Source organism: Petromyzon marinus, chromosome 13 (assembly GCF_048934315.1).
Source record: "Petromyzon marinus isolate PM22_M1 ecotype Great Lakes invasive population chromosome 13, UKy_Petmar_22M1.pri1.0, whole genome shotgun sequence".
Lineage (NCBI taxonomy): Eukaryota > Metazoa > Chordata > Hyperoartia > Petromyzontiformes > Petromyzontidae > Petromyzon > Petromyzon marinus.
In genome coordinates this window covers 2957966-2985000 of record NC_133679.1, presented here as the reverse complement: position 1 = coordinate 2985000, position 27035 = coordinate 2957966, and the positions used below count along the sequence as shown (strand labels likewise).

At 47.0% G+C, this 27035-nt stretch overlaps 1 protein-coding gene across 7 annotated transcripts in view; it reads left to right on the top strand.

Annotated features, from left to right (window-relative positions):
- The window catches only part of LOC116942218 (uncharacterized), a 66314-nt gene that overhangs the window by 1614 nt on the left and 37665 nt on the right, over window positions 1-27035 (top strand). For 4 of the 7 annotated variants that reach the window (XM_076066797.1, XM_076066798.1, XM_076066796.1 and 1 more), the window contains exons 3-4: window positions 14294-14440; window positions 21250-21378. In XM_076066797.1, the coding sequence (XP_075922912.1) occupies window positions 14294-14440; window positions 21250-21378 (276 nt within the window). Of the gene's footprint in view, window positions 1-10614; window positions 11622-13103; window positions 13423-13462; window positions 13935-14293; window positions 14441-21249; window positions 21379-27035 lie in introns of those variants that run through there. The other 3 variants (XM_076066801.1, XM_076066802.1, XM_076066800.1) reach the window with 3 other exon arrangements.

Here is a 27035-nt window from a genome sequence, read left to right as displayed (position 1 = left end):
TTCAATGCAGAAAAAATACTAAAACGATTCCTAGATCTTGCGAACATAACACGCACCAATAGGAGTAAATAAGTGCCGCATTACTACTTTATGCGACAAGATTTCCGTTTCGGAAACCTGTCATCAGGTCGACACACGGCTCACAGGGTGGACACCTCAACAGTCACGCGGGGACATGAACGTTGTTCACGTTTTTAGTCGAGAGCCATTACCAGAATTTGTCAACAAAGCGGTAGACTGTAGTTGCATTCTTATGTTTATGCTCGTTTACCCAGGAAAGTATCACTAAGCCTCGAGACTTTGTCAGGGGGGTTCTGGTAGTTCCGTGTAATCCTAACAGAGTAATTTGCAGTCAAGGAATGAAATCCAGGCGATTCTTGCTGTAAGGCGCAAGTGTTACCACTGTACCACCCTGCTGCCCAAATGACGACTAGGAAGTGGTGTTTGGCGATGATGGAAGACAATGAGAATGGTTTAGACGTGTGGGAGATGTTTACAACCATCAAGAGTTGCTTTCCAGAAAGCAGACAGCCAAATTTCACCCCTTCAAATAACAATACAACATTGAGTGAGCCTGCATTGAGTCATCAGTGGCAACGAGGATATGTCCATTGCCTTGGGGTAGATCAAATGATAGGGAAATAGGGCATTGGAATATGGCTAATTATGTAGGCCGGCATAATAAGACCACTAGCCGTGGTAATTGCGTATGAAAATAAAGTGCTGCATTTGGTATTGGGTGTTAAGAAATGTGTACGACCATTGTTTAACTTGGTCTGCCATTGCGCAAATGTGAAATTAACAGCATTGGAAACATTTTATAGAGTGCACAACTAACCAAATTATTGATGCCGATGTAAAACTGAAGGATAGTGGTACTGGCAGTGCTGAAATAGCACGTGTTACAACAAAACATCACCGTATCCGTATTATTAACACTGCCTTAAAGCAATAAATGTCTCATATTTTGACTTCTACAGAGAAAAAAAGGAGGGGCAGAGACATGGACTGACTTTTAGGTTGAAACCAAACGTGTGGTTTGTTCGCTACTCAATGTTTCAAAATGTAAAGAGGGTCAGGTCAACTGAAAACACTCCAAATGTCCATTTTTTATGTTTTTACTTCTGCGTTTTCAAGATACCATACCAGGAAGTATGTCGTCTCCGCATACAGGTAAATGATTTTGTCCTCGCTCTGGTCTGAACGAGGACCTGAACTGTGAACATATCGTATAACAATAATACAATGTACAGCCCTTTGTTAATCCATCGCTCAAATGAAGACCTCCCACATTATTTCTGTGGGTCGTGAAGGTTCTTTGACCATATTTCACCACGCTGGTCAGTGTGGATTGATGCAGTTGGTTGTATGTTTTACTGTTATCAGACAGTGCTATCAATGAGGATGGTGAGTTGAGTGTTTTTATTCATGAATATTGACTGTGTATAATTCATAGTTTCAAATGAGCAGATGAATGATAAAAGTTTAATTAATGTACAAATATGGCCAGGGAATAATAAGTATTTTATTTATACAGACAGGCCTCACTGAGTCACCAGACTATCTTAAAAGTCCGTCAATGGGATGTTGACCAATGAATGAATGAGTGCACAACAACAACACTTGCTGTACGTGCATCTGCTGACGAGCCATGAGGCCTGCAGAACAGGGCATCTGCATGATCTCTTAACCTCACCACCAGAGAGAGGAGAGAGACAGGGGAGAGAAGTTGCAACGTCTGGAGGATTGCAAATCCAGTGCGCTAACCATCACGCTCACGGCTGGTTAACGCGTGCGCCTCGGCGACCATTGTTATTCATAGTCAATTGTAAACGGTGTGGGTCTTTTACTCTTCACCACACCGGTGTGCCGAAGTAGTAACTAATTGGCACGTACAGTTTTTGACTGCAGGAATTCACATTATTTGGTTCTTTCGGTAAAGTCACGTAGATGTAAGAAAAATAGTAAAAAAATAAGTGAATAAAAAAAATAAAAATAAAAATAATTAATGTGGACTGTAGCCTGGTTCTTAATCAGAGTGTACTAGCAATCTATAATGTAGACTGTAGCCTGGTTATTAAGTTTGGTGAGTGTACTGGCAGTCTATAATGTAGACTGTAGCCTGGTTCTTAACCTCGGTGAATGTACTGGCAGTCTATAATGTAGACTGTAGCCTGGTTCTTAACCTCGGTGAGTGTACTGGTAGTCTGTAATAAATGTAGACTGTAGCCTGGTTTTTAAGCTGGTGAACGTATTGGCAGTCTGTAATGTAGACTGTAGCAATGGTTATTAAACTGAGTGAGCGTACTGGCAGTCTATAATGTAGACTAGCCTGGTTCTTAACCTCGGTGAGTGTACTGGCAGTCTATAATGTAGACTTATTATTGGTTCTTTCAGTAATAAAAATTAAAAAACAAGAACCACGACGTTTCGATCGCAACACAAGCGGTCATCATCAGGAGAAGAGGCGTTAGGCTCTAAAGGCAAACTGTTTATAAGGTTTAGAGATGGGCGTAGCCCAAGTGTGTCAGCAGCATGGGCGGGGGCAGCTAATGTTAATGTAGGAGAAAGACAAGCAACTACACCAATCAAGGGGCCTTCAGTCAATCATTACACCTCGCTCCATACACCCACACTGCTGACGGTGGAGGTTGGCAAGAAAACACAAATCAAGTCATGACCCAAAGTGGTTGATGACATTTACAATGATTGCTGAGTTTATAACCATCCTCTCGGTTTGAAATTGTGCCTGTGTCTGTATATATGGATGGCTTCATGAACGAATCTTTGTTGATAGCCAGTAGGCTTGCAAAGTACCTTCGTCTTAGAGAAATTAAGTTCGAGTGAGCCAGTCGCATTAAAATAATGATCAGCCACGGCAGAAGTATTGGTCCTACCGTGTTTCAAATCTGCCTTATGCTCACGAACATGGTCCGAGACATGTCGCTTAGTTTCCCCAATGTAACTGCTGCCGCAGATACAGCTTAGTTTGTAGACGCCGGGATATTGGCACGCTTTGTTTCCGTGATAAACCTACACTAGTCTTCACACGTACAGTGAGGGAAAAAAAGTATTTGATCCCCTGCTGATTTTGTACGTTTGCCCACTGACATAGATCAGTCTATAATTTTAATGGTAGGTTTATTTGAACAGTGAGAGACAGAATAACAACGAAAAAATCCAGAAAAACGCATGTCGAAAAGGTTATAAATTGATTTGCATTTTAATGAGGAAAATAAGTATTTGACCCCCTCTCAATCAGAAAGATTTCTGGCTCCCAGGTGTCTTTTATACAGGTAACGAGCTGAGATTAGGAGCACACTCTTAAAGGGAGTGCTCCTAATCTCAGCTTGTTACCTGTATAAAAGACACCTGTCCACAGAACAAGCAATCAATCAATCAGATTCCAAACTCTGCACCATGGCCAAGACCAAAGAGCTCTCCAAGGATGTCAGGGACAAGATTGTAGACCTACACAAGGCTGGAATGGGCTACAAGACCATTGCCAAGTAGCTTGGTGAGAAGGTGACAACAGTTGGTGCTATTATTCGCAAATGGAAGAAACACAAAATAACTGTCAATCTCCCTCGGCCTGGGGCTCCATGCAAGATCTCACCTCGTGGAATTGCAATGATCATGAGAACGGTGAGGAATCAGCCCAGAACTACACGGGAGGATCTTGTCAATGATCTCAAGGCAGCTGGGACCATAGTCACCAAGAAAACAATTGGTAACACACTACGCCGTGAAGGACTGAAATCCTGCAGTGCCCGCAAGGTCCCCCTGCTCAAGAAAGCACATATACATGCCCGTCTGACGTTTGCCAATGAACATCTGAATGATTCAGAGGACAACTGCGTGAAAGCGTTGTGGTCAGATGAGACCAAAATGGAGCTCTTTGGCATCAGCTCAACTCGTCGTGTTTGGAGGAGGAATGCTGCCTATGACCCAAGAACACCATGCTTTAGGGTATTTTTCTGCTAAGGGGACAGGACAACTTCACCGCATCAAAGGGACGATGGACGGGGCCATGTACCGTCAAATCTTGGGTGAGAACCTCCTTCCCTCAGCCAGGGCATTGAAAATGGGTCGTGGATGAGTATTCCAGCATGACAATGACCCAAAACACACGGCCAAGGCAACAAAGGAGTGGCTCAAGAAGAAGCACATTAAGGTCCTGGAGTGGCCTAGCCAGTCTCCAGACCTTAATCCCATAGAAAATCTGTGGAGGGAGCTGAAGGTTCGAGTTGCCAAACGTCAGCCTCGAAACCTTAATGACTTGGAGAAGATCTGCAAAGAGGAGTGGGACAAAATCCCTCCTGAGATGTTGCAAACCTGGTGGCCAACTACAAGGAACGTCTGACCTCTGTGATTGCCAACAAGTGTTTTGCCACCAAGTACTAAGTCATGTTTTGCAGAGGGGTCAAATACTTAATTCCTCATTAAAATGCCAATCGATTTATAACATTTTTGACATGCGTTTTTATGGATTTTGTTATTCTGTCTCTCACTGTTCAAATAAACCTACCATTAAAATTATAGACTGATCATTTCTTTGTCAGTGGGCAAACGTACAAAATCAGCAGGGGATCAAATACTTTTTTTCCCTCACTGTAGGCTTTCGCGACCAATATTATTCATAATAAAAGTTTTTGGGTTTGATCGCGTAAGCATAAATGTGTCGTAACCCGCAGCCACCCAGTAAGGCGGTGTCAGGTGGTGGCGGGTTTAACGACGCATTTATCTATTTACGCGATCTAACCCAATACACCTCTATTGTGAACCCTTACACGTGTCGGCAAAAAAATCTAGATTGCGTACGTAGCAGAGCGCGTTGTGTGTGTGGTTAGCTAGTTACATGCATGCTACATATAGGGGGTCTTGAGAAGGAGGTCCATTATGTATGTATTTACGTATGTTGAACTTCTTTCGCACCGTACGTAGCCAACCGTGCTAATCGGAGATGCGGGCGGGAGAGGGCGACCATATATGAACTACTTGTAGTGGGGAAAGTTTAAGGACACATTTATATTTACCCGATCTAAGCACCTGCCCCCCCCCCCCAACAATTTTTTTTTATCAAGCTCACGGCAAGCAGCAATCCATGCTACTGGAGAGGATTGTGGAGGGGGAATCGCCGTGGTCGTGGTCACGGACGCTGCTGTGCTGTTGGCGCGCCACGCGTGGGCGCACGAAGCGAGGGGGGTAGGGGAGAGACCACGGGCAAGAGGGCAGATGGGACATTTGTTTCTCGGCTCTCGGCGCGTTTCGGTAAACCACACGCCTGTCACTTGCTGTCCGCTTCAAACACCCATCGCGCCAGATATGTATAATAATAATAACAACAACGGTTGTATATCAATAAATACCCGCAGAGAATACACAAGCCTTTGGGTGTGGCACGAACAGCTAGAAATGTTCCCTACATCCGAGAAGGGGTTTTTTTTTTCCTCTAGAAGGTCAACGTTGAAGTCTGTTTGCCGTGTTTGTATTGAGCCTCGCACGTATGCGCACGCGTGTAATAGGGACTCTCCGAGGCTGCGCTGAAGGGGGATCTACCTTTATTATAAACAACATTCGTTATTTCTCGACGGCACTTACATTCTTCAGTATCCTGGGGGCTTGTGCAATACGATGGGCCTTCTATCTTTTTTTCGGTAACTTTGTTTTTTTTCTAAACGTGTGGCTCTGTATTGGCACTAAAAGTTTTCATCGCACTTTTCAAGTGGCCATAAAGGTTCGAGAGGGACGGAAATGATTTAAGGGGAATGTTTTGCCACATTGCGGTGGCAGTGTCCGCTTACGTGCGAGTCGCCTGCAGCGAAGTAGAATTACCTGTCGCGCCGCTCTAATTTCCAGCAATGAAACGGCATAAGGATGGACGAACAGATTTGATTGGTGGAGAGAGTGCTGAAGGCTCTAACGAATGGCTCATTTGACAGTTGGGTACGCGAGTGGATAAACTGGTAGATTGACATATGCGTGGACATATACATGAATAGGTATCTCGTTGGTTTTATGGACAGATGTGGCTGCACGGTGTGAGATCTGTGGGAGACAAAATACGGTTGTATGTCCGTTGCAGTTGTTCATTTGTAGCCGCAGTTAATTGTAGCCACAAGCAGTTGGGCCCCCTATGCGTTCCGAACTCTAGCGAACTTTCTCCTAAAATGTGTCAGCATCGAGGCAAAACTTCGACGCACACTTTCCCCAGCACGCAAAGAAACTCGACTACGAGCAGGAATGTTTAGCTTACGGCCAAACATTAGTTGCAATGTGGTGGTGGTGTGTGTGGGGGGGGTGGAAGACACATTTCCAAGCTGCGCTGACTGTTGGTCCCATCCTTAATGAAGATGTAAAACTCTCCCTAAGACATCGCGGGGCCCCCAATGGGCACCGCAGCAAGTCGGCATACCGAGGCGCGGGTAAAACAAAGCGTGTGGTGGGGGTCCCCCCCCCATCCCACGCGGGCTTCCGATTCGCCCGGCCCCAGTCTAATGAAGAGACCACCGCCGCGTTTACAACGATCGGCACGACAAAGCGGAGTGACAACCCCACTCAATAGGCTCGTCGTCTGTGGCTTTTGATTACTTGCAAAAACATATTTTTTTATGAAAAAAGTAAAAAGAAAAATGTTCATATTTATTTTTATCACGCCCAAAAAATGTTTATGTTTGCCCCCCCCCCCACCCCTAAACGAGTGTGCTTTCATAAGGGATGACTTAAAGATAATTCAATGTGACTATTAAAAATACACGCGGAGTGCAGGCATGGCCTAGGGTCTTGTCATCCGTCAAATCAATTATACGGGCTGCCTTGACTGCCTGTGACTCCATTTGATGTTAATTTTACCGCTGGGCTCACCCATCTGTCACAAGCTAATTGTGCTGCCGCCTGAGTTTTCGAGTCAAAGGGACCGCAGCGATACCTACGTGGCGACGTCGGTGGCGGCCCATCCATTACGGGCCACCCAGTTGTTGGGGCCGGGTGAGTTGGGGTTGGGGCGGTGGGGGGGCTGTGTGTTGCGAAGTCTTAATGTGAATGTGACGTTCAGCATTTGCATCGGCTTCAAACGAAGAAACTTGGCCAATTTGGCTCTCCGTTTGATCAAGATTCACGGAGGCCACCGTCGCCGTCTGCTCTTCAAACGAGATGACGCGATGGGGTTGAAGGCCTACAAACGAAAAAAATCTCAATACACCGCAGGATTCACCGGCGACCGCCAAATTCACCGATGCGGTCGACTCGTTTTGACGATGCTTTGTGGAAACACAAGCTCAGTTGCAGATTTCAAGTTAAAAGGAATGGCACCAACAGCGAGGTTGATAAATTGGCATTCTGTTGCGTGACGACAATGGAGATGATGATACAGTGACAACAGTTGTGATTATACATTTGAAGGCTCATTTGCAGCCGTATAACTGTAATAATATATATAAAAAAAACACTGCAGTTGATTCGCCGTTGTTTTTATACACGTTCTACAACATGTACAACTATTTAAACACAAAAACAAACCTATAGCGAATTCCCGCTTAGTCTCGTTAATGTCCCTGTTTTATTTACACTGCATGACGTGAAATGGTAAAACGCAAAGTAAAAAGAATTGTCGGAGAGTTTTAAGTTTTGACACCGCATGATGAAACATTTCAAGACAGCTCTCGTCATCATCGTCACAGTCACGACCCATGGGCAGATAGCCCGGAGGTGTCCACTGCACATTTCGTCATTTGTTGTTTCCACTTTCCTCTCTGTCTTGTAGTGTCACCATCCTCAAGTAGTGTCCACATCTCTCTGGCACCAATCTCTTGTGACGTCAGCGTCGCCATTCTCTGTTAGGTCTTCCTCTCTTTCCAGGTTCCTTCCATTTCCCCCAAACAACAACAACAACAACACACTTTTAATGTTCCTCTTGTTGTCCATACTTACACGTGTGTCCAAATAGTGCCAGTTTCCTTCTAATCACTGCCTGCATCAATAACGTCTTCTTTATATGTGCAACATTTTTTTATTTCTTTCTTCGACGTTGGTTACTCTCAGTGTTGCTCAAAATAGAACAACATCAACTAAAACAACAACGCAATCTGGTGACGGCCAATGAACACGCTGTTGCTGCTGCCCGAATGTCCAGGGGTATCAGGTGGAGACGCAGGTGAAAATCCTCCGGCACAATGGGCCACTCATTCTCACCTGAGTGAGCGGACGGTGCAGCTTTCGCAAGTCGGGGACATTGGCTGGGACACTGCAAGCTCTCTCTCTCTCTCCGTTGTTACGTTGAGGTGAGGTTTCCGGCAAAATGTAATCGATGCCAGCGGTTAAGAGTTGGGATCTCCGATACCTTTTACACGTCAGTTTAACACGTAGGCTTTCGCGACCAATATCATTCATCATACTAGTTGTAAATACTGGCGAAACGTCATACTCGGATTGTAGATGTGGCTTGGCTCTCCAACACACCTCGGTGACGAAGTGGCATGTTCTGTTTACGTGACGAACCTTATTAATTGGCTGTGTCGGGTGGTGGCGAGTTTAACGACGCATTTATATATCTATGCGATCTAACCCAAAAAAAAACCCTCTTATGGACCTTTACACGTGTCGGCAAAAAAAAATCCAGATTGCGTACGTAGCAGAGGGCGTTGTGTATGTAGTTAGGTAGTTACATGCATGCTATAGGGGGTCGCGAGAAGGAGGTCCATATGAATGTATGTACATATGTTGCACTTCTTTGCATCGTACGGAGCCAACCGTGCTAATCGGAGGTGCGGGAGAGGGCACCATATATGAAGCACTGCATATTGCATTGACATGGCGGCTTTTGTATCGGCTATATAAGGCACTTTGGAAGGGTAGAGAGGTTGGGTCATTGCTAAAAGATGGGGCATTAGAGCAAGCAGTGATGTTTGCGGCGCTGTACCAGTCAGGGAGCTGTACCAGTCGCACGAGTAGACATTGTCCGAGGGGTTTCAACTTTGTAACTAAAGGAAGGAATGGTGAGGGAGTGGTGGCATCGGTGGTGATGACAGTGATGGCCTTATGAGTGTTATAAATGTAATTGCAGCTATGCCTCTTGAATGCCAGTTGAATTTTCACTAACACTTTACCACGAATCGTCTTTTCACTTCCGTAGGACCCACGCATCACGACTCTTCTGCCATTCCAGCATCACAAAAATCTTCCCAAGGGTGAACCCAGTAAAAAAGTGTCGTGCACGTGTGTGTATTGTCTGTGCACATGGCTGGCTTCAGTTTCATTTTTTTTGGTTCAGTTTCATTTATTTGGTATAGCCCTGTGAGCCATTCGGCTCTTGAATCGGGTGCAACAAACAAAAAAACAAAAACATGAACAAGACAACATCTTGGGAAGGCATGCCAGCACACTCCTGGGAGGCAGCGAAATTCAGTGGCAACAGCCCCACGCGTTGGGAAGTTGGAGGTGTTGGGGGGGGGGGGAGCTAACGGCTCCCGGTGGTTGTCGCCGAGGCTACGGAGAGGATCCGAGAGGGTTCGCCCTGCACTTCATTACGAACAAACAGAGAGCGAGACAGATATCCTCCTGTGTCGACTCGACTGCTGTGGCTACTCACTCGATACTTCGCTTCCTGTTTCTGTGCCCCTGGGTATTATTTGCAGACTCCATCGTCAGCATCAATGTCACCGATGTTGACGAGAAGAAGGAAGAGGGAAAAAAACGCAGACTAAAAAAAACCCGTGATATTTGTACGCATTGGGATGCACGGATCAATTGCACCTCACAAATGTAAATAATTATTGTCTGATATGTGTTGGGTGATGGGGGTGTCCAAACACTCACGACGCCCTATACTATACTATTCTTTTTGTACCAGTTAAGACCCACTGAGCTATAAAGTTATTTTTCAGAAGCGACCTGGCCACAAATGATAGCTCAACGAAGTGGCTCATCATCATCACGTGGAAAATTATAGCATAAAAAAAAACCCGGAGTACTCAGACAAAAATCGACGCGTCTAGGAGGTGCTCTAACCCTGGCTTACCAGGAGATGGCGGTGCAGCATAAATGCGCGGATTCCACCTGTTCCATCTGCGTGGGATGGGCGCCGCCTCGCACACGTGATTTTTCTCCGGGTGTTCTGCTTTGGCCGATTATAACACCTCGACATACAGAGGCCCGCAGAGCTTGGGCAATTGCTGGCGTCGGCTTCCCGCCTGGCTGCTGCTGCTGCCTTCCCTGCTCGTCTCTGGGTTCCTCCTCCCGGCACCTCCGAGTCGTCCTCTCTCTTTACGAGAGCGAGTAGCGAAGTTACAAGTTTAAATTATAATAATCGTCATAGTCATCATCATCATCATAAGAAGATTGTTTTTCACCATTTTCGTCCCATCGTGTGTCTGCGTGAGATTCCACCTGCGTGGTCGCTCCACGTGCAGTGGAAGCAGCGGCAGCAGCAGCAGCAGGGCGACCCCGGGGGTCGCGTTCATGCTTTTGGAGTTATTTTTTTATAAAAGCCACTGAACCTTGGACCCTGCTGCGGGTTGCGAGTTGCTGGGGACGGGGCTGAAACTGCTGCCTGTGCTGCGAGCACGTTGAAGGTGCGTTAAGTCTGACAGCCTACGAGGAACGTTTCGTCCTTATCCTTGGAAGTTGTTACGGCAATTGGCTCCGATTTACGTCGCCCCCCACTTTTACGTCGTTTCCCAAACGCGTCGTCACGTTACTGTGAACACCGCCACCCGGATCTGCGTCGCCTCAACCCCCACCACACGCAGCAGCAGCAGCATCGCCCGTCTCGTTTCTCGTTATCCGTCGCCACTCAGCCTTCGTCACCACCACCACCACCCCCCACGCTTTTACGTCGTTTCGATATTCATCGTCGTGCCTTTCAGGAACGCATCCCCCGACGTAAACCGGGGCATGACTACTACACCTGACAGGGCGGCCAATCTGAGAGCTTACGTGGTGAGCGAGTCACCTTGCAACCCGACACCAGCGTCGAACCGACAAAGCATAAATAAAACGAAACCATAGCAAGAACGAGTTTATTTTTTATGTATCTGAACATCAACGGAGTTATGTCATGAATAGAAGAACGCCCTTAGGCCACTTGTGCGCGCAAGCGCAAAGGAAGCCGAGAGTTTACGATTGAAAGCTTTCGTTAAAATGTTCGCATTAAGCAAAGTCCAAAGTGCACTGCCAGGCCACGGTGGTGCTCTCTCGTGTTTGTTGTTTTGTGTTCCAGTTGACCGCTTGCTAAGCAGATTGCGAGAACTATTGGGCAAATTCCCCTAAGTCGCCCGAGATTATCGGATTTTCTTTTTAACTGCCTGGCTGAGAGAGGCGCGAGGGCCACTTCACTGTGCGTCCTGCTCTGCCACGTGGTCGTGTTGCAGGAGCAACTTTCATGATAATCATAATATACCCAAGAGCTGTCAGAAGATTTCTCTGATTTTGCTTTGTATACTGTTGTAGTCGTCGTTTTTTTCCGGGTGACATCTTCCCCATCATCTCAAGACACCCCAGAGAGAGAGAGGGGGGGACCTCGTTATCCGAAGTGGATCGGGGTGCCAGGTTTGGCCCCTGCTGTAGAACTGCTGTAACGCGTGGAGTACAACTGTGTGTCGTTAGGAGCTCTTTACAATCTGAAGGTAAAAATCGGGAACTTTGTTTGTGACAGGCATCGAAATGCCGCGAAAGGTAAAAATAAACGCGAACAGTTAATACGGGAAATTTATATTGCTAATTTTGAGCCAACGAGACGTCTAAACGTGTAGTATAATGTTTAAAACAATAGCCCGACACTACCGCGTGTATTTTAGTTGGTTCCAGCGCTACGCTACAAAGCCGGCGATCAGAGTTCGAATCTTGCTCGCGGCCAATACCAGTCACGTGTTGTCTGAACCGGTCCTAGGCCTCCCCTAGGTCGACTCAGCCTCAAATGACTACCTGGCGGCGATGTCGTAAACATCGCCACTGGGGAGACAAAGGCGGCCGGGCGTGGTGGTGCTGGCCTCGTGTGCCGAGCTGGCCTTCATCGGCGCTGCTCTCTAACAAGCAACTTGCCCCGATAGTCTGTTATAGGCTACACGGGGGATCTTTCTCTTTGTTGCTGGTGGTGTTGTCGCTCAACATGAATGTATTTTCTTGCTGAGAATGGTTCAGCAACGGGTGTCGAATTTTTCCACGGACCGTGATGATGTTATTGTGGTTTTTTATCGTTTTTATTTTAGCTTACGAATGAATTATCACTCTCTGTCCATGATTACCTCTATGTTGTGTAGCTAAACGGGCCCGGTGATGGATGTACACAACTTCTCTGTACGTAGTTTAATGTTTACATATTGTAGTGTATTACGTTTCATGGACGGTGTTTTATATCAAGGGATAATTAAAAGTTAAAGTGGGATTAAATAAATTGTGGTTGTTACTGTATTTGCTTTTGTTCAGGAAGCAGATGGAATATAAATGAAACACTTATTGGCGAAAATGCTGAAACATTTTAGTAACTTTACAATGACAATAAAATCAGGAACTCGGGAGATGTACGCGTGGATATGTAAATCAACAAAAGTCTTTATAAATATAAAAATAAGATGCTGTATGTAATAAATGTGTGTATTTAATATCTAAGTATCATTGCACTGTGATGCCATTTTCATTGAAACAGCGACACAACTCAGTTACCATCACTGACACAGCCCTTTGTCAATCCACTCTCTTGGGGAGGAATCCCTCCCTATACAGTGCCGGTCACTGGGTGATTGTTTGGTCAATGGGGGGTTGGTGGAGAAAGGAGGAGCCCAAGGACCGGTTCACACAGCGAACCGGCCCTGGACCGGTTCGATTGTCAATGATGTTAGCCCGTAGCCAGAAGTGGAACTGTTGTGGCCACGTTCATAGCACGGCGTGCAAATCGCTGCCATATATGTGCTTTATTCAACTATTTCGCTGTCAAATGAATTTACATACCAGTATAGACGTGCGATAAATGGTCATGAGTATAGTGTAAAAAATAGCATTGGTAAACAATGTATAAATCAAACATGGTAAAATGCGCAATTGGCTTTTACAGAGTGTAAAAAACGTAAATAGAGTTGTGATGGCAAGTTAATCAGGGGTGGGGGTCTAATCACAAAAAAAGAACACGCATCGTATATTATTATTACTACCACCACATCTCCCAGTAACGCGTCTGACAATGTTTAGGGTGCAGCAGTGGGTTAGCACTGCACTTTGAACCCAGCCTCGATTTAACTCTGGGCAATAGCAAACAATCAGTGGGCGAGTCGCCAAAGCAAACTGAGTGATGACTCGTGTGGTGGTGGTGGTGGTGGCGTGCAGTGAAACGAACTTACTCCTTGGCTGCGACACAGCAGCGTTGTTGGAGGCCTTCATCCAGCCAGTGGACTCATTCTCATCATAACACGAGATCAGAAAAATAGGATCGAGGTGAGGGAGGGAGATTTTAGGGAGAGGGGGAGGGGGTGAGATAGAGGAGAGAGACTGAGGAGGGAGGTGCGGGAGATGGAGGACGAGACGGAGATAGGGCGGGAGAGAGTGAAAGGCCGTGAAGCAGAGGGAGGAAAGAGAGAGATCAAGAGGGAAAGAGACAGAGAAACGGGGAAAGAGGAGAGCGGATGAAAATCGACAAGCAGTGTGGGAGAGCGGATTAGGGAGATGCAAGAGAGATCGAGACGGGAAAGAGAGAGGTGTGAATAAGGAGAGCGAGGGTTAGAGGTGACAGAGAAACAGAGGGGGTTGGGGGGGGGGGGAGATTGAGTGGAGGAGAGGAATAGAGAGGGAGAGGTAGAAGGGGTGACAGAGACAGAGTGACACATCGAGATATTCAGTCCAGCGAAGGCAAGAGAAAGGTGGAGACAGGGCTGTGTATAAGATCAAAAAGGTTTGCGGGTTTGGTGGCCAGGACGGGCGGTCGTGTTCCAAGTCCGTGGGTGTTGCTGGTAATTATTATTAATTACACGCGTTTACCACGGACAGCCCTCGCTTAACTTTTTTCAGACGGGATCCTTTTCGGTTTCGACTGTAGGGAGTGCGATTATTACTTCTACTTGTGTACATATTCTAAAACGGGTGTGTTATCATCACGTAAACACGTGTTTCCTCAACAGCAGAGTCAAGAAGCGATTTGAAAACGGCCGACTCCTCGATTCAACAATCTGATAACCCAATCATTCGCTTTTAAATCCATCGACCGCTGTCACTTGGGCTCACGGCCGAGAGAGAGAGCCGTGTATGTGGTTGAGTTTGTCGGCCTCTGGGATGGTGACATCAGCACCGTCGTCTGTGATGTCGCTCACAGGGCGGGCGGCAAAATCAGGACGGGGACAAGTCAGCGAGACCGCCGCCACACCCCGGGGCCCCCATCACCACTAGCTCATCACCAGCCCATCAGTCATCTCGTCCCAGCAGCATGCAGCAGGAGGAGGACGCCAAGATCAACTCAATTGTGAGCTTTCGGCACTCGCTGGATTGTAACCGTTTGACTCGTTCTTTTGCCACCATTGCATGTGCGCACGTACATACGTATGTATTTACACACGTATGTATTTACACACGTATGTATTTACACACGCGTGTATATACGTACGTACGGTGCGAAAGAAGTTCCAACAAACATACATAGACTCGCACAGATAACCATTTTGACTTAGGGGCCGTCCATAAATGACGGATTGCTATTTTGGACGATTTTTTCTACCCCCCCCCGCCTCGTCACACAAAGTCAGACCCCCCCTCAAATATGATGTCACAAAGCTCTGCCCCCCCCCCCAAAAAAAATAAAACATGCTTCAAATCGCTTTAAACTATTGCCATTGTAGTGGCACTGCACTCTGATGTTGTAGGTGAAAACATGTATTATAAAGTCTATTTAATTAATATAACGTCTTGTCTATATTTATTTAAAGTTGTGCATTTTGATGTGAGGTCACATTTCTCAAACCCCCCCCCCCCCCTCGTCACACATCGTCACAAATGTCTGACCCCCCCCCCCCCCCCCCAGGTGCGTGACGTCATTTATGAACGGCCCCTTAACGCTTTCGTTACTGGAATTCATATTCAATGGGTCTTTCGGTGAAGCCACAGAGATAGAAAAAATAATAAAAATAATAACAATATCACGATGTTTCGATTGCAACACAAGCAATCGTCATCAGGTGAAAACAGACGGAGAAAGCTGCTGAGGCAGGCTGTTTATAAAGGTTTAGAGATGGGCGGGACAGCTAATGTTAATGTAGGAGAGGTCTCCGACACCGGCAGTGGGTCTACACCAATCAGAGAGCTGTTTATAAAGGTTTAGAGATGGGCGGGGCAACTAATGTTAATGTAGGAGAGGTCTCCATAACCTCTAGTAGGTCTACACCAATCAGTGAGCTGTTTACAATGGTTTAGAGATGGGCGGGGCAGCTAATGTTAATGTAGGAGAGATCTCTGTAACCTGCAGTAGGTCTACACCAATCATAGAGCTGTTTATAAAGGTTTAGAGATGGGCGGGGCAGCTAATGTTAATGTCGGAGAAGTCTCTGACACCGGACACCAATCAAAGAGCTGTTTATAAAGGCTTAGAGATGGGCGGGGCAGCTAATGTTAATGTAGGAGAGGTCTCGTAACCTGCAGTAGGTCTACACCAATCAGAGAGCTGTTTATAAAGGTTTAGAGATGGGCGGGGCAGCTAATGTTAATGTGGGAGAGGTCTCCGTAACCGGCAGTAGGTCTACACCAATCAGAGAGTTGTTTATGAAGGTTTAGAGATGGGCGGGGCAGCTAATGTTAATGTAGAAGAGGACTCCGACACTGGCACTAGGTCTACACCAATCAGAGAGCTGCTTATAAAGGTTTAGAGATGGGCGGGGCAGCTAATGTTAATGTTGGAGAGGTCTCCGACACCGGCAGTGGGTCTCCACCAATCAGAGAGCTGTTTATAAAGGTTTAGAGATGGGCGGGGCAACTAATGTTAATGTTTGAGAGGTCTCCATAACCTCTAGTGGGTCTACACCAATCAGAGAGCTGTTTACAATGGTTTAGAGATGGGCGGGGCAGCTAATGTTAATGTAGGAGAGGTCTCTGTAACCTGCAGTAGGTCTACACCGATCACAGAGCTGTTTATAAAGGTTTAGAGATGGGCGGGGCAGCTAATGTTAATGTCGGAGAAGTCTCTGACACCGGCAGTAGGTCTACACCAATCAAAGAGCTGTTTATAAAGGTTTAGAGATGGGCGGGGCAGCTAATGTTAATGTAGGAGAGGTCTCTGACACCGGCAGTAGGTCTACACCAATCAGAGAGCTCATCTTCTTTGGTTCTTTCGGTAAAGTCACGTAGAATGAGAATAAAATAATAAATTGATAAAATAAAATAACACAATAATATTCTCACGACGTTTCGGCCACAACACAAGCGGCCTTCATCAGGTGAAGGGACGAGACTGTCTGGTAGGACAGCGCTGGAGTGAAAGATCCACGTTCAGATCACGACTTTTAAGCTGTGTGAGAGGAAACAAAGCGCCTTGACAAAGGAATTAGCATATAATTTAGCATTGAAATGGCTGAGTGATTAGCTTGTGACTGGTCACAGAAATAGCTATGTTAAAAGTTAAAGCATACACATCCGCAGAGGCACCCCTTGACAAAGGAATTAGCATAGAATTTAGCATTGAAATAGCTAAGTTAAAGCATACACATCCGCAGAGGCACCCCTTGACAAAGGAATTAGCATAGAATTTAGCATTGAAATAGCTGAGTGATTAGCTTGTAACTGGTCACAGAAATAGCTACGTTAAAGTCAGAGCATACACATTCACCGAGGCACTTAGTACAAATCAAACAGGAGAATTTAGCATTGAAATAACTAGGCGAATTTAGCATTGAAATAACTGAGTGATTAGCTAGTGACTGGTCACAGAAATGACTATGTTGAAGTCAAGGCCTACACATCTGAGCTATTCACAGTACTATATAGTGAACCAATAAAAAACTAAAATATAAATTACCTTAATGTTATCAATAAACTCTATATTCTCCAATCAGCTAAGCTACCAACAATAAGTCGTTATATATCACAATGCTATATGGCGAAAAAATGGGTGGATTCTTACCCTCAACTTCAGCACCACGGATAGCTACGGGCCCCGTTCAGACGGACGAGTTCATCCATGGTCGGAACAGAGGAGGGGGAGAGAGACAGCTGCGAGGCGCTATTATACTCCATGTTGTAAACCATACCACTAACCGTGGTGTGAGAGGTATTAAGAGTCAATGCTGGCGAAAGAGCTGCGGTCTGAAGGTCATCGTAAAATTACAATTAATTAAGAACAGAAATGGTTTAAAACATCTTTCCAATGGTTACTAAGCCAGAATCCATCTTCTCGGTTGAAATTGTCTCTGTGCTTGTATATGTGAATGGCCTCATGAACGAATCTCTCATGGTAGCGGGTTGGTTTGCAAAGAACCTCCGGCTTGGAGAAGTCAATGTCATGTGAGCCCACTGAATTATAACAGTGATCTGCCTCGGCAGAGGAGTTCGTCCTACCGTGTTTCAAGTCTGCTTTATGTTCGCGGATGCGGTCCGAGATATGTCGTTTGGTTTCTCCAATGTAGCTACTACCACAGAGGCACTTTAGTTTGTAAACGCCCGGGTACTGTATGTCTGGAACAGCATCTTTTACAGATGGAACTAAATCACAGATTTTATGTACTGTGTTGAATCGGACCTGGATCTTGTGTTTATTCAGGATTTTGGAGATCTTTTTAGTGACCCCTGCAATGTAGGGTAAGGTGATGGTTTTGAGTGGCTCCACAAGAGGATCCTTCTTCATGACTGGAGTGGTGGCTTTGCGGATTGTGTAGTCGGAGTAACCATTAGCCCTGAGAGCCTGGTGTAAGTGCTTGAGTTCACTGGTAATGTGTTCCTGGTCGGAAATGCATTGGGCTCTATGGTATAGAGTCTTGATGAGGGAGTTCTTCTGGGATGGATGGTGGTGGGAATCCGGTTTCAAGTAAGCATCTGTATGGGTAGCTTTCCTGTAGACAGAGTGGCTCATTGAACCATCATGTCTCCTTTTAATAAAGACATCCAAAAAGGGTAGTTTGCCATCTTTTTCAACCTTTATAAACAGAGAGCTGTTTATAAAGGTTTAGAGATGGGCGGGGCAGTTAATGTTAATGTAGGAGAGGTCTCCGTAACCTGCAGTAGGTCTACACCAATCAGAGAGCTGTTTACAAAGGTTTAGAGATGCTTGTAAATGTAAGCTCGGAGAGAGCTAGGAAAGAGCCATCGCCACATGGAGGTGGAAAAGGATGGCCAGCCGCCATTTACTAACACAGCTAACGGTGGCTGTGTTAGTGAATGTAACTCAGAGAGTCGAAAATAACTGCTCACATAGGTAGGTAGGGAGGGAACATCACAGCCAGTTATTACCTAAACAGGTTAATAACGTCCGTCCAATGATTGCTCAGTTTGTACCCATCTTCTCGGTTGAAATTGTGTCTGTGTTTATATATCTGCTGATAGCCAGTGGGTTTTCAGAGTACCTTCGTCTTGGCAAAATCAATTTCGTGTATGCCCACCACGTTAAAATAATGATCAGCCACGGCTGAGGTATTGGTCATATCGTGTTTCAGATCTGCCTTATGTTCCCCAATGTAACTGCTGCCGCAGGCACAGCTTAGTTTGTAGACACTGGGGTATTGCATGTCAGGGATCAAATCACGAATTTTATGTACTGTGTTGAATCGTACCTGGATCTTGTGTTTGCTCATGATTTTAGAAATCTTTTTGGTGACCTCTTCCATGTATGGCAAGGTGATGGTTTTGATTGGGTCCTCAGATGGTTCTTTCCCTACGGTTGAGGTGGTAGCTTTACGGATTGTGTAGTCTGAATAGCCATTCTTCTTGAGGGCTTGATGTACGTGCTCCATTTCACTGGCAAGGTGGTGATGGTCTGAAATACAACGAGCTCTATGGTGTAGAGTTTTGATGAGGGAATTCTTCTGGGATGGATGGTGTTCTAAAGAAATGGTTCTCTGTGTGAGTCTACGTATGTTTGTTGAACTTCTTTTGCACCGTACTCAGCCAACCACACTCACTGGAGGTGTGGGGGAAGGACAACAAGCTAAAGAAATAGGTCTGTGTGAGTTTATGGGTCTATGTGTAAGTCTATGGGTCTCTGTTCGAGCCTACGTATGTATTTTGAACTTCTTTCGCACCGTACGTGCCCCCCCGTGGTCATCAGAAGTGCAGGGGAAGGACAACAATCTAAACACAAAATAATGTTCTAAAAAAATGAAATTTTAACCGAGGTTTATTGAAGATTGCCTTCTCTGTGTCTCTCATGTAGACTTCCTGTGGGGTTGACACTAATGATCAACTCCTTGCAATGTCACAGTGTTGTCACTCGTGCGTGCTGCTCCGTCGTGTCTACTGGAGATTATTTGGATGTTCAGTGGTGTCGTTTTACCGCATTTGATTACGGTTGTGATTATTTGTCACTGTGCACAAGTGGAGATGCTGTGGGTGATGGCATAGGCCCGTGTGTTAAACTTAATTTAATTACTGTGCAGTGTGCGTGTCACAGTATAGTGTTCATGTACAACTATGGCACATTTTCTGAAAACTAACGTTGCATAATTTTTGATCACCATTTACTCTGGCATGGTTTATGCCAAGCTTTTTTTTCTGTTCCCCCACTGGCGGCCTTTGCAGGTCAGATGTGGCCCACGAGGGCTCTCGGAGCGAGTGGCCTGCCTAGCTACGTCCCACTGAGACCAGTGCCTCACAGAGACGTAGACATATGTAGACAACAGGGGAACAGGGCAGAGGTAGGAGAGCAGTGGACGAGAGGTAACAGATTAGTGAATGAGTAAAGATAGACAGGAGAGGTGAGAAGCCTGGAGACGCGAGTTATACATTATGTCACGCACATCGTCCCTGCCGGCAAATATCATTTGAAGAAGAACTCTGCTTTGCGTGACGTAAACATTCCCCGGCTCGGTGATGATTCCAAAGTTCAGCGTAGATTATCTGCAGAAAGGAATGACTGCTCCTGCGCCTGAAAACAAGACCTTCATGAATGCGGCGTTAGATTTCGAGAGGGCCCCACCTTGGCAAGTGTCTATAGGTGTGCCTCTGCTACAAGTTAATTACTTCACCTCATGTGACTTCTCCTCCTCCTGGAGTCATATGGGGTAATGTAAATTTACACGGTTGTGAGCACACTGCCCGACTTAAATTCGTGGCCACACAGCTAGCGTCAGTGTTAATTCATAGTAACGTGTTTTGGGGTTAGATCGCGTAAATGTAAATGCGCCGTTAAACCCGCCACCACGCGACACAGCCAATCGGTATGGTTTGTCACGTGAACAAAACGTGGCAATTAGTACTAGTACAGCACACCGGTGTGTTGGAGAGAAAAACCCACAACATTTACAATTTGAGCACGACGTTTCGCTGGTGATTACAACCAGCTTCATCAGGCCATTGACATAATCGTGAAGAAGTCTTCCTGTTTCCGGTCTTAAACGCCCCCCAAAAAAATATCAATAACATTAGTCGCAAAAGCCTCGTGGGTTAAATAAGTGTTCACTGATATCTTTCACCAAACCTGCACTGACCGGAGTGGTGAGGTATGACCAAACAACCCCCCATGACTGGCATGGCATGGGCAGGCCTTTATCCAGCAATAGCTGTACGTTTTAATCTCGAAAGCTAAGCAGCATTCAGCCTGGATAGTACGTGGACGGGTGACGACTCTGCACAAACATTTTGCCACGGGGTTTGTGCAGCACAATGTGGTCGCTCCACGACTTCACCAACTGCACCGACTAGCGCAGTGAACAACGGCGCGTTCTAATAGCGTTCGCGGCTTGCACGGGCGCGGGGGTGGCCCTCTTCCAGCAGTGGATTGACGACAAGGGCTGTGCCGTACACGGGCGTACGGACGGAGACAACCGAGGGTCTGTCTTCGTTGTCGGTTGTCGTCTTGTCTGTCAGTGTGCGTGTCTATGTGTGTCTTTGTGTGTGAATCGTTAACGAGTGACGATTGTCTGAACCGGTCCTGCACCTCCCCTAGGTCGACTCAGCCTCAAATGAGTACCTGGTGCGGTGTGTACAACACCGCCACTCGGGAGACAAAGGCGGCCGGGCGTGGTCTTGGCTACTCACCCCCCCTTCGTGTACCGCGCCGGCCTTCCAGCACCAACCACTTGCCCCAACATTCTGTTAAGGCTACACGGGGGGATCTTTGTCTTTGTGTGCGTGCGATAGATGAGCAGCGCTCTAGTGCAGCGCAGCACCGGTGACACGGGCGTGCTGGTCTACACGCACGCCGTGATCAAGCACAGGCCCCGGCCCACGGGCGAGACGCCCTTCACGGTGCCGCCCCGCGCCGCCCCCGTGAGTCTTGCCGGCGTCACGGCCCGCACCGCACGGCCCGCCATGCACACCGCGTGCCACGCTCATCGTGCCACGCACCACTCTCATCGCGCCAAGCTCACCGCACCACGCTTATCGCACCAAGCTCACCACGCCACGCTCACCGCGCCACGCTCATCGCACCACGCTCATCGCACCACGCTCATCGCACCAAGCTCACCGCACCACGCTCACCACGCCACGCTCACCGCACCACGCTCATCGCACCAAGCTCACAACGCCACGCTCATCGCACCACGCTCATCGCACCACGCTCACCACGCCACGCTCACCGCACCACGCTCATCGCACCAAGCTCACAACGCCACGCTCACCGCGCCGTGCTCACTGCACCACGCTCATCGTTTCGCATGCCGCTTTGGCTCGGCGCTAATTTCACAGCTGCGGCCTAAGACAAGTTAACCGACTCGGAGACCCGAACCTCGGGGTTCTCCGCTTGGATTATAAAGTGAGCAGGTTAATCGGAAGAGAGCTTAAGAAGACTTACCCCTGACTTACCGTCATATTTTAACCGTGAGTGGCACATTCCTGATGCCACTATTATCGTCAGGATGAGGATTTGCATTTATCGAGTGCTCAAATACTGAAATGGCATCTCGAAGTGTTTTACAATGTAACCGAGAAACACAATACACTGCGGGGGAAAATGGGGAAGCAAGGAATTTTGGATACCATTGAGCAAACGAAACCGCAAAATAATTTACGCACACGCGCAACTGGCATACCTGTCAACCCATACGGTTTACCCCGTATTCTTGTCCAGGTGAAATTGAGTTTTCAGGTCCATACGGCATACAGCCGTTTCAATACGGACAAATAAATTTTTTGTTTCTTTGTTTGTGTTTCCCCCTTGTGATGGGACTTTGTAGGATGAACGTTGAGATGTATAAGGGCACGGGGTGACCAACAAGGTCTGAATTGGTCTGCAATAAGGTAGCGGCACTGATAAGGAGTTGACAGTTGTGTGAACTGGGTACAGCAGCAGTGAAGTCCACAGCACTGGTGAAGTGGTACCATGGGGAAGAAAAAAGAATGCAGGAATAAGATGGGCCTCTCAACAGGCCAGCCACCATCCCACTGCACCGTCGCTGAGCTCACCGTCGCTCAGCATCCTGCACGTGGTCGCAGGCGGGGCCCGTAGGGGTGTCCTGTCACCGCCGCGTGTGGGTCACGTGCCTCAGAGTTCCTGCGCTGCCACATCTCTCAGTGTTGCCAGCTGAGCGATGATGATGATGATGTTGCTAGCCCTGGCAACTTCTTTGGTTTTCCCCGGTGACAACATTTTGTCACAGCTACTCGTGACAAATCTGGCGACCTTCTGGGATGAGTATATTATGCATATTTCGGATTGATTCCAAATGTGTGTTAAGTGCCAGGTTAAACTATATGTAATACTGGGCAAATTGTCCAGTGGCATTTTTGATAGCAACGTCTAGTGACTTTTTGAGGTTTGTCATGTGACTCCGCTTCAAGAAGTTTGCAACACTGCTCTCAGAGACGGGATAGGGGAGTTTCCGTGTTGCGATATTGTGTCTCAGGCCCCAGGATCGTCCGACGTTATGTCTCAGGCAGGCTCCAGGGGCTCAGGAAGGCCCTGAGAGAGTTGCCACTCTCGCCACGCCGTCCCTCAGACCACAGAAGTCTGCACAGCGATGAAGTGCAGAGTCTCCAGCAAATCCTGGGTGAAAGCCCAGAGAAATGGCATAGGGGAAGAAGCGGAGATGTGAGATTGAGACGAGAACATGCCCTGATGCAAGGGAGGCAAATAATTAAATTAAGGTCATATTTCATAAGTATGACATCACCGTAACATTTAAGGTAGGGGAAATTATAGGGCAGGGAGGAAATGCATTTTAACCGCACATACACTGTGGTGTCGAACGGAGAGAATCAATTGGATCGAGAGAGTGATGAGAAATGGAGGCTCGCGTGGAGAGAAGTAAAATTATAAGAATCCAGAGAAGGAAAAATACGTGGCTTGGGAACATTGTCATGAGGGAAAGCTGAATTAAAGAACCGTTGGAGTGAATGCTGTTGACAAAGAGGCTAAGAGATACAGAGGTGCTGCTTAACGGCTTCAAGGAAGGGTAGGGGTCCATACAGTAAAATATCCTTCCCCCGCACCTCCAATGAGCACGGTTGGCTATGTACGGTGTGAAAGAAGTGCAACGTGCATACGTAAAGGTTGTCAACTGCTCGCGAGACGTAAAAGGAGACGCGTCACTTTCTATGTACTAAACTATTTTTTTTATTATACCGGACAAGGTCCACTGAGCTATACAGATTTTTTTTCAGAAGCAACCTGGCCACAAATGATAGCTCAACGAAGTGGCTTATCACGTGGAATACTCGACTTGATGACCTGTACAGTGACATTGTAAACATTACTCTTGCCTGAATAAATATCCATCTCTCTACATGACAGTTTACCTCCCAATGCTTACGGTGCGAAAGACGTTCAGCATACGTACGAAAGGAAGAAGAGAGCACAAGATCGGACAGGATGGAGAGAGTTGGAGCCAAGCAACTGAACATTGGACAGAAGACTAAATCAGGCGACATGAAGCAAATGAAAATTGGCAGGCAGGACGAGCAGAGAGCACGTGGCAGCCAACTTGCTCAGTGTCGCATGATTGATGCCTCCAGTGCAGTGCTGTATCAGGAAATTGGTGGCGTTAATTCCATCACAATAGTACAATTTTGAGGTGACAAATACATACTGAGAATCACAGGGCCCCAGATTTGATCTATTAATACATGTGATCGATAGCACTAAATCGTGTTATATTTCAGTACACTAACGGCTTTGAACCAACGAACAAAATCGCCGCATTTGAGAGACGGACCGCACTCAGTGGGAGACCAAACACAGTGATGGAATGAAGAAATCAAAGCCACGTGTGCGAATTTACGCTAATTGGATTGCAGATGGTGGTGCCATTATGGGGGGGGGGGGGGTCTTAATTGTGATTGAGAATTGACGATTGATGATGATGACGGCATTTGATAATTATGTTGAGATGTGTACACGATTACCCAAGCCATCACCACAAAGGCTAAAACGTAACTTTGAGACCACCACTCGGGTTCACGATGTCATTATTGGAAGCAAGCACATTATATTGAAGCCTATGACTCAACTTTACCGTAGGGATTTTTTGTTTTGTATGCGAGTGTGCACAGCACTCGTGGGGATCGGTGGTGGTTAGTACACCGCACTACGAACCTGGCCAACATCAGTGACGATTAACCGAACCGGTCCTGGGCCTCTCCCAGGTCGACTCAGCCTCAAATGAGTGGTGCGACGTGTAAACATCGCCGCCGGGGAGACAAGGATGGCCAGGCGTGTGTTCCGTGTCGGCCTTCATAGGTTGGGGCAGCACTTGCCCCAACATAGTTGGCACATCACTGTGGAATTATATCCCGAGTGCACTAAAGCACAGTCTACAAAGCTAATTGAGATTTTTTTATTTGTTTACACTATTTTTAGGACGGCGAACGTGACTTATTTAAACGAGAGCTCTGTTTAAAACACACCGGCTTGTGAAAGCTTGTGTAATAATCAGCGCTCCTGTGCAGGCCACCCACAAGAGACATGGATTTTCAATGCCACCCAGCGGTTCTGAGCCGAGCACCCAGTGCCCAAACTGGGAGATGGAGGTGTGATGGTGTCTCGTCACCATTTGTCGATGAAAGACTTTCATTTTGCCTTCTCGGTGCTCTTCTCGTTTTATAACGAAAATATACTCGTAAACACACATTTAGATTGCGATTAAGAATAGCCGTTGTATGTTTTGAACGTGCCAGACGCAAACTCCGATTCACCGGCAGCGTTGACAAAATGCAAATTGTTTGGTGGTGTTGTTATTGTGTTGCCCTCTTCTCTAATTGTAATTTGTAACTCACGGCTGCGTGTGGCGGCAAGGCCATTAAAGAGTTGTTTGGCGTGACGTGTCGGCCGCTGTGGCTTAAATGACATCTCCACCAGGCAGCTGCATTGGGGGGGGGGGGGGGACTGCCGTGGGGTGGTTGGATTGCAGCTTCTATTTTGTACAGCGTTGGCTGTTGTTGCTGTTTCGGCTTAACCCTCTCCCGTTCCGAGACGCCTGCAAGTCGCAGGGTCGGGTGCGGTGGTCCCGTTCACCGCCGAATCTCGGAACGCGCGAGCGGTTCGGCGTTACTTTTATTTAGAGAGGCGTAGTAGCGCCGTTGTTTTTAGAAAGACGTTGTACTCACCGCGGAGAACCGTAGCGACACGCCCGCCGCACTCTACGATAGCCGGCGCCAAACTGTGCCATGGCCGTGTGGGAGCCTCGCTACCGATAAAGCGATTTTATTTTAGAAAAACTGATGAGGTACATGTATGTCATCGAATTTGGAATGGGTTAATTAGTCTGTCAGACAGCATGTGCGTTGTGTAAAAATGTTACCTGGAGAGTAAACAAAATTGATAAAGTTGTTAATGTTTTCCAGATATATATTTATAGATGCAATATGCCTTGTCGGGATGGTGAAGTGGTGGTGCAATGGTTAGTGCACTGCGCTATGAACCCACCGATTCCACAACAGCAATTGTGATAAGAAAGCAAAACGACTGTGGCAAAATATTTTTAAGTCGTTATATTCACACGTAATATCTTGTCATTTGAAGCTTGTCAATGTGAAAACAGACATAACCAACCTGAATGTGTAAGCAGTGATCTTACATGCCAAGCACATTTGTTTGCATAAGTGCCCGATTAGTGTCCGGTTAGCGCGGTTGGCTACGTATGGTGCAAAAGAAGTTCAACATACGTACATACGTATACTGTAAGAATGTATTTAATTGTCCGAATAATAAGCGTGAAACCAGCGAACACTTGTTGCGAGGGCCAGCAGGGCTATACTGCACAGGTGATTCTTAACAAGGGTTCAACGTTGTACACGGCAGCATCGTTTCCAAAACTTCCGTTTGAAAATCCACACTTTTTGCTATTTTAATAATGGTGGCTGGCAATCGGGGCTGGTAGGCAGCCTGCACCGACACAGCGCCACGCCTGGGGGTGGTGGACTTAACTTGTTCCATTCAAGTGAGGTGTTGCCCTAATGTCTCCCTTATTCCTTTCCCGTTCCGAGACGTCTGCAAGTTGCCGGGTCTGGCGGTTACATCCCCGAACATGCAAGCGGCTCAGCGTTAATTGTATTTAGAGAGGCGGAGTGCCGCATTGTTTTTAAAGACATTGTGCTCACCGCAATGTAGCGACACGATCGCCACTCTACGACTGTGCCACACGCCCTCCTGCATGGCATTTTACGTCCAGTTCCGTTCTGATATCGATTCGGATGACATACCTTTACGTCATCGGAACTGAATCGGGAGAAAAACTGATGACATACACGTGCAAGTGTACGCACGTACCGTCATCGGAACAGGAAAAAAGTTAAAGATCACAGCGCACTGAGCGTAAGTTCGGCAGGGGTGAGGGTCACGCAGACTGTCGTCGGCCCCAATTCATTTGGATCCCAGGGCACCGGGCGCGCGAGCGTAGTTCTCACGTTAACGCGTATCTGCGTAAGAAAGCGCAGCCCTGTGCAGCAACCCCCCCCCCCCCCCCCCCGGGTTCCGCGCACTCCCAGCG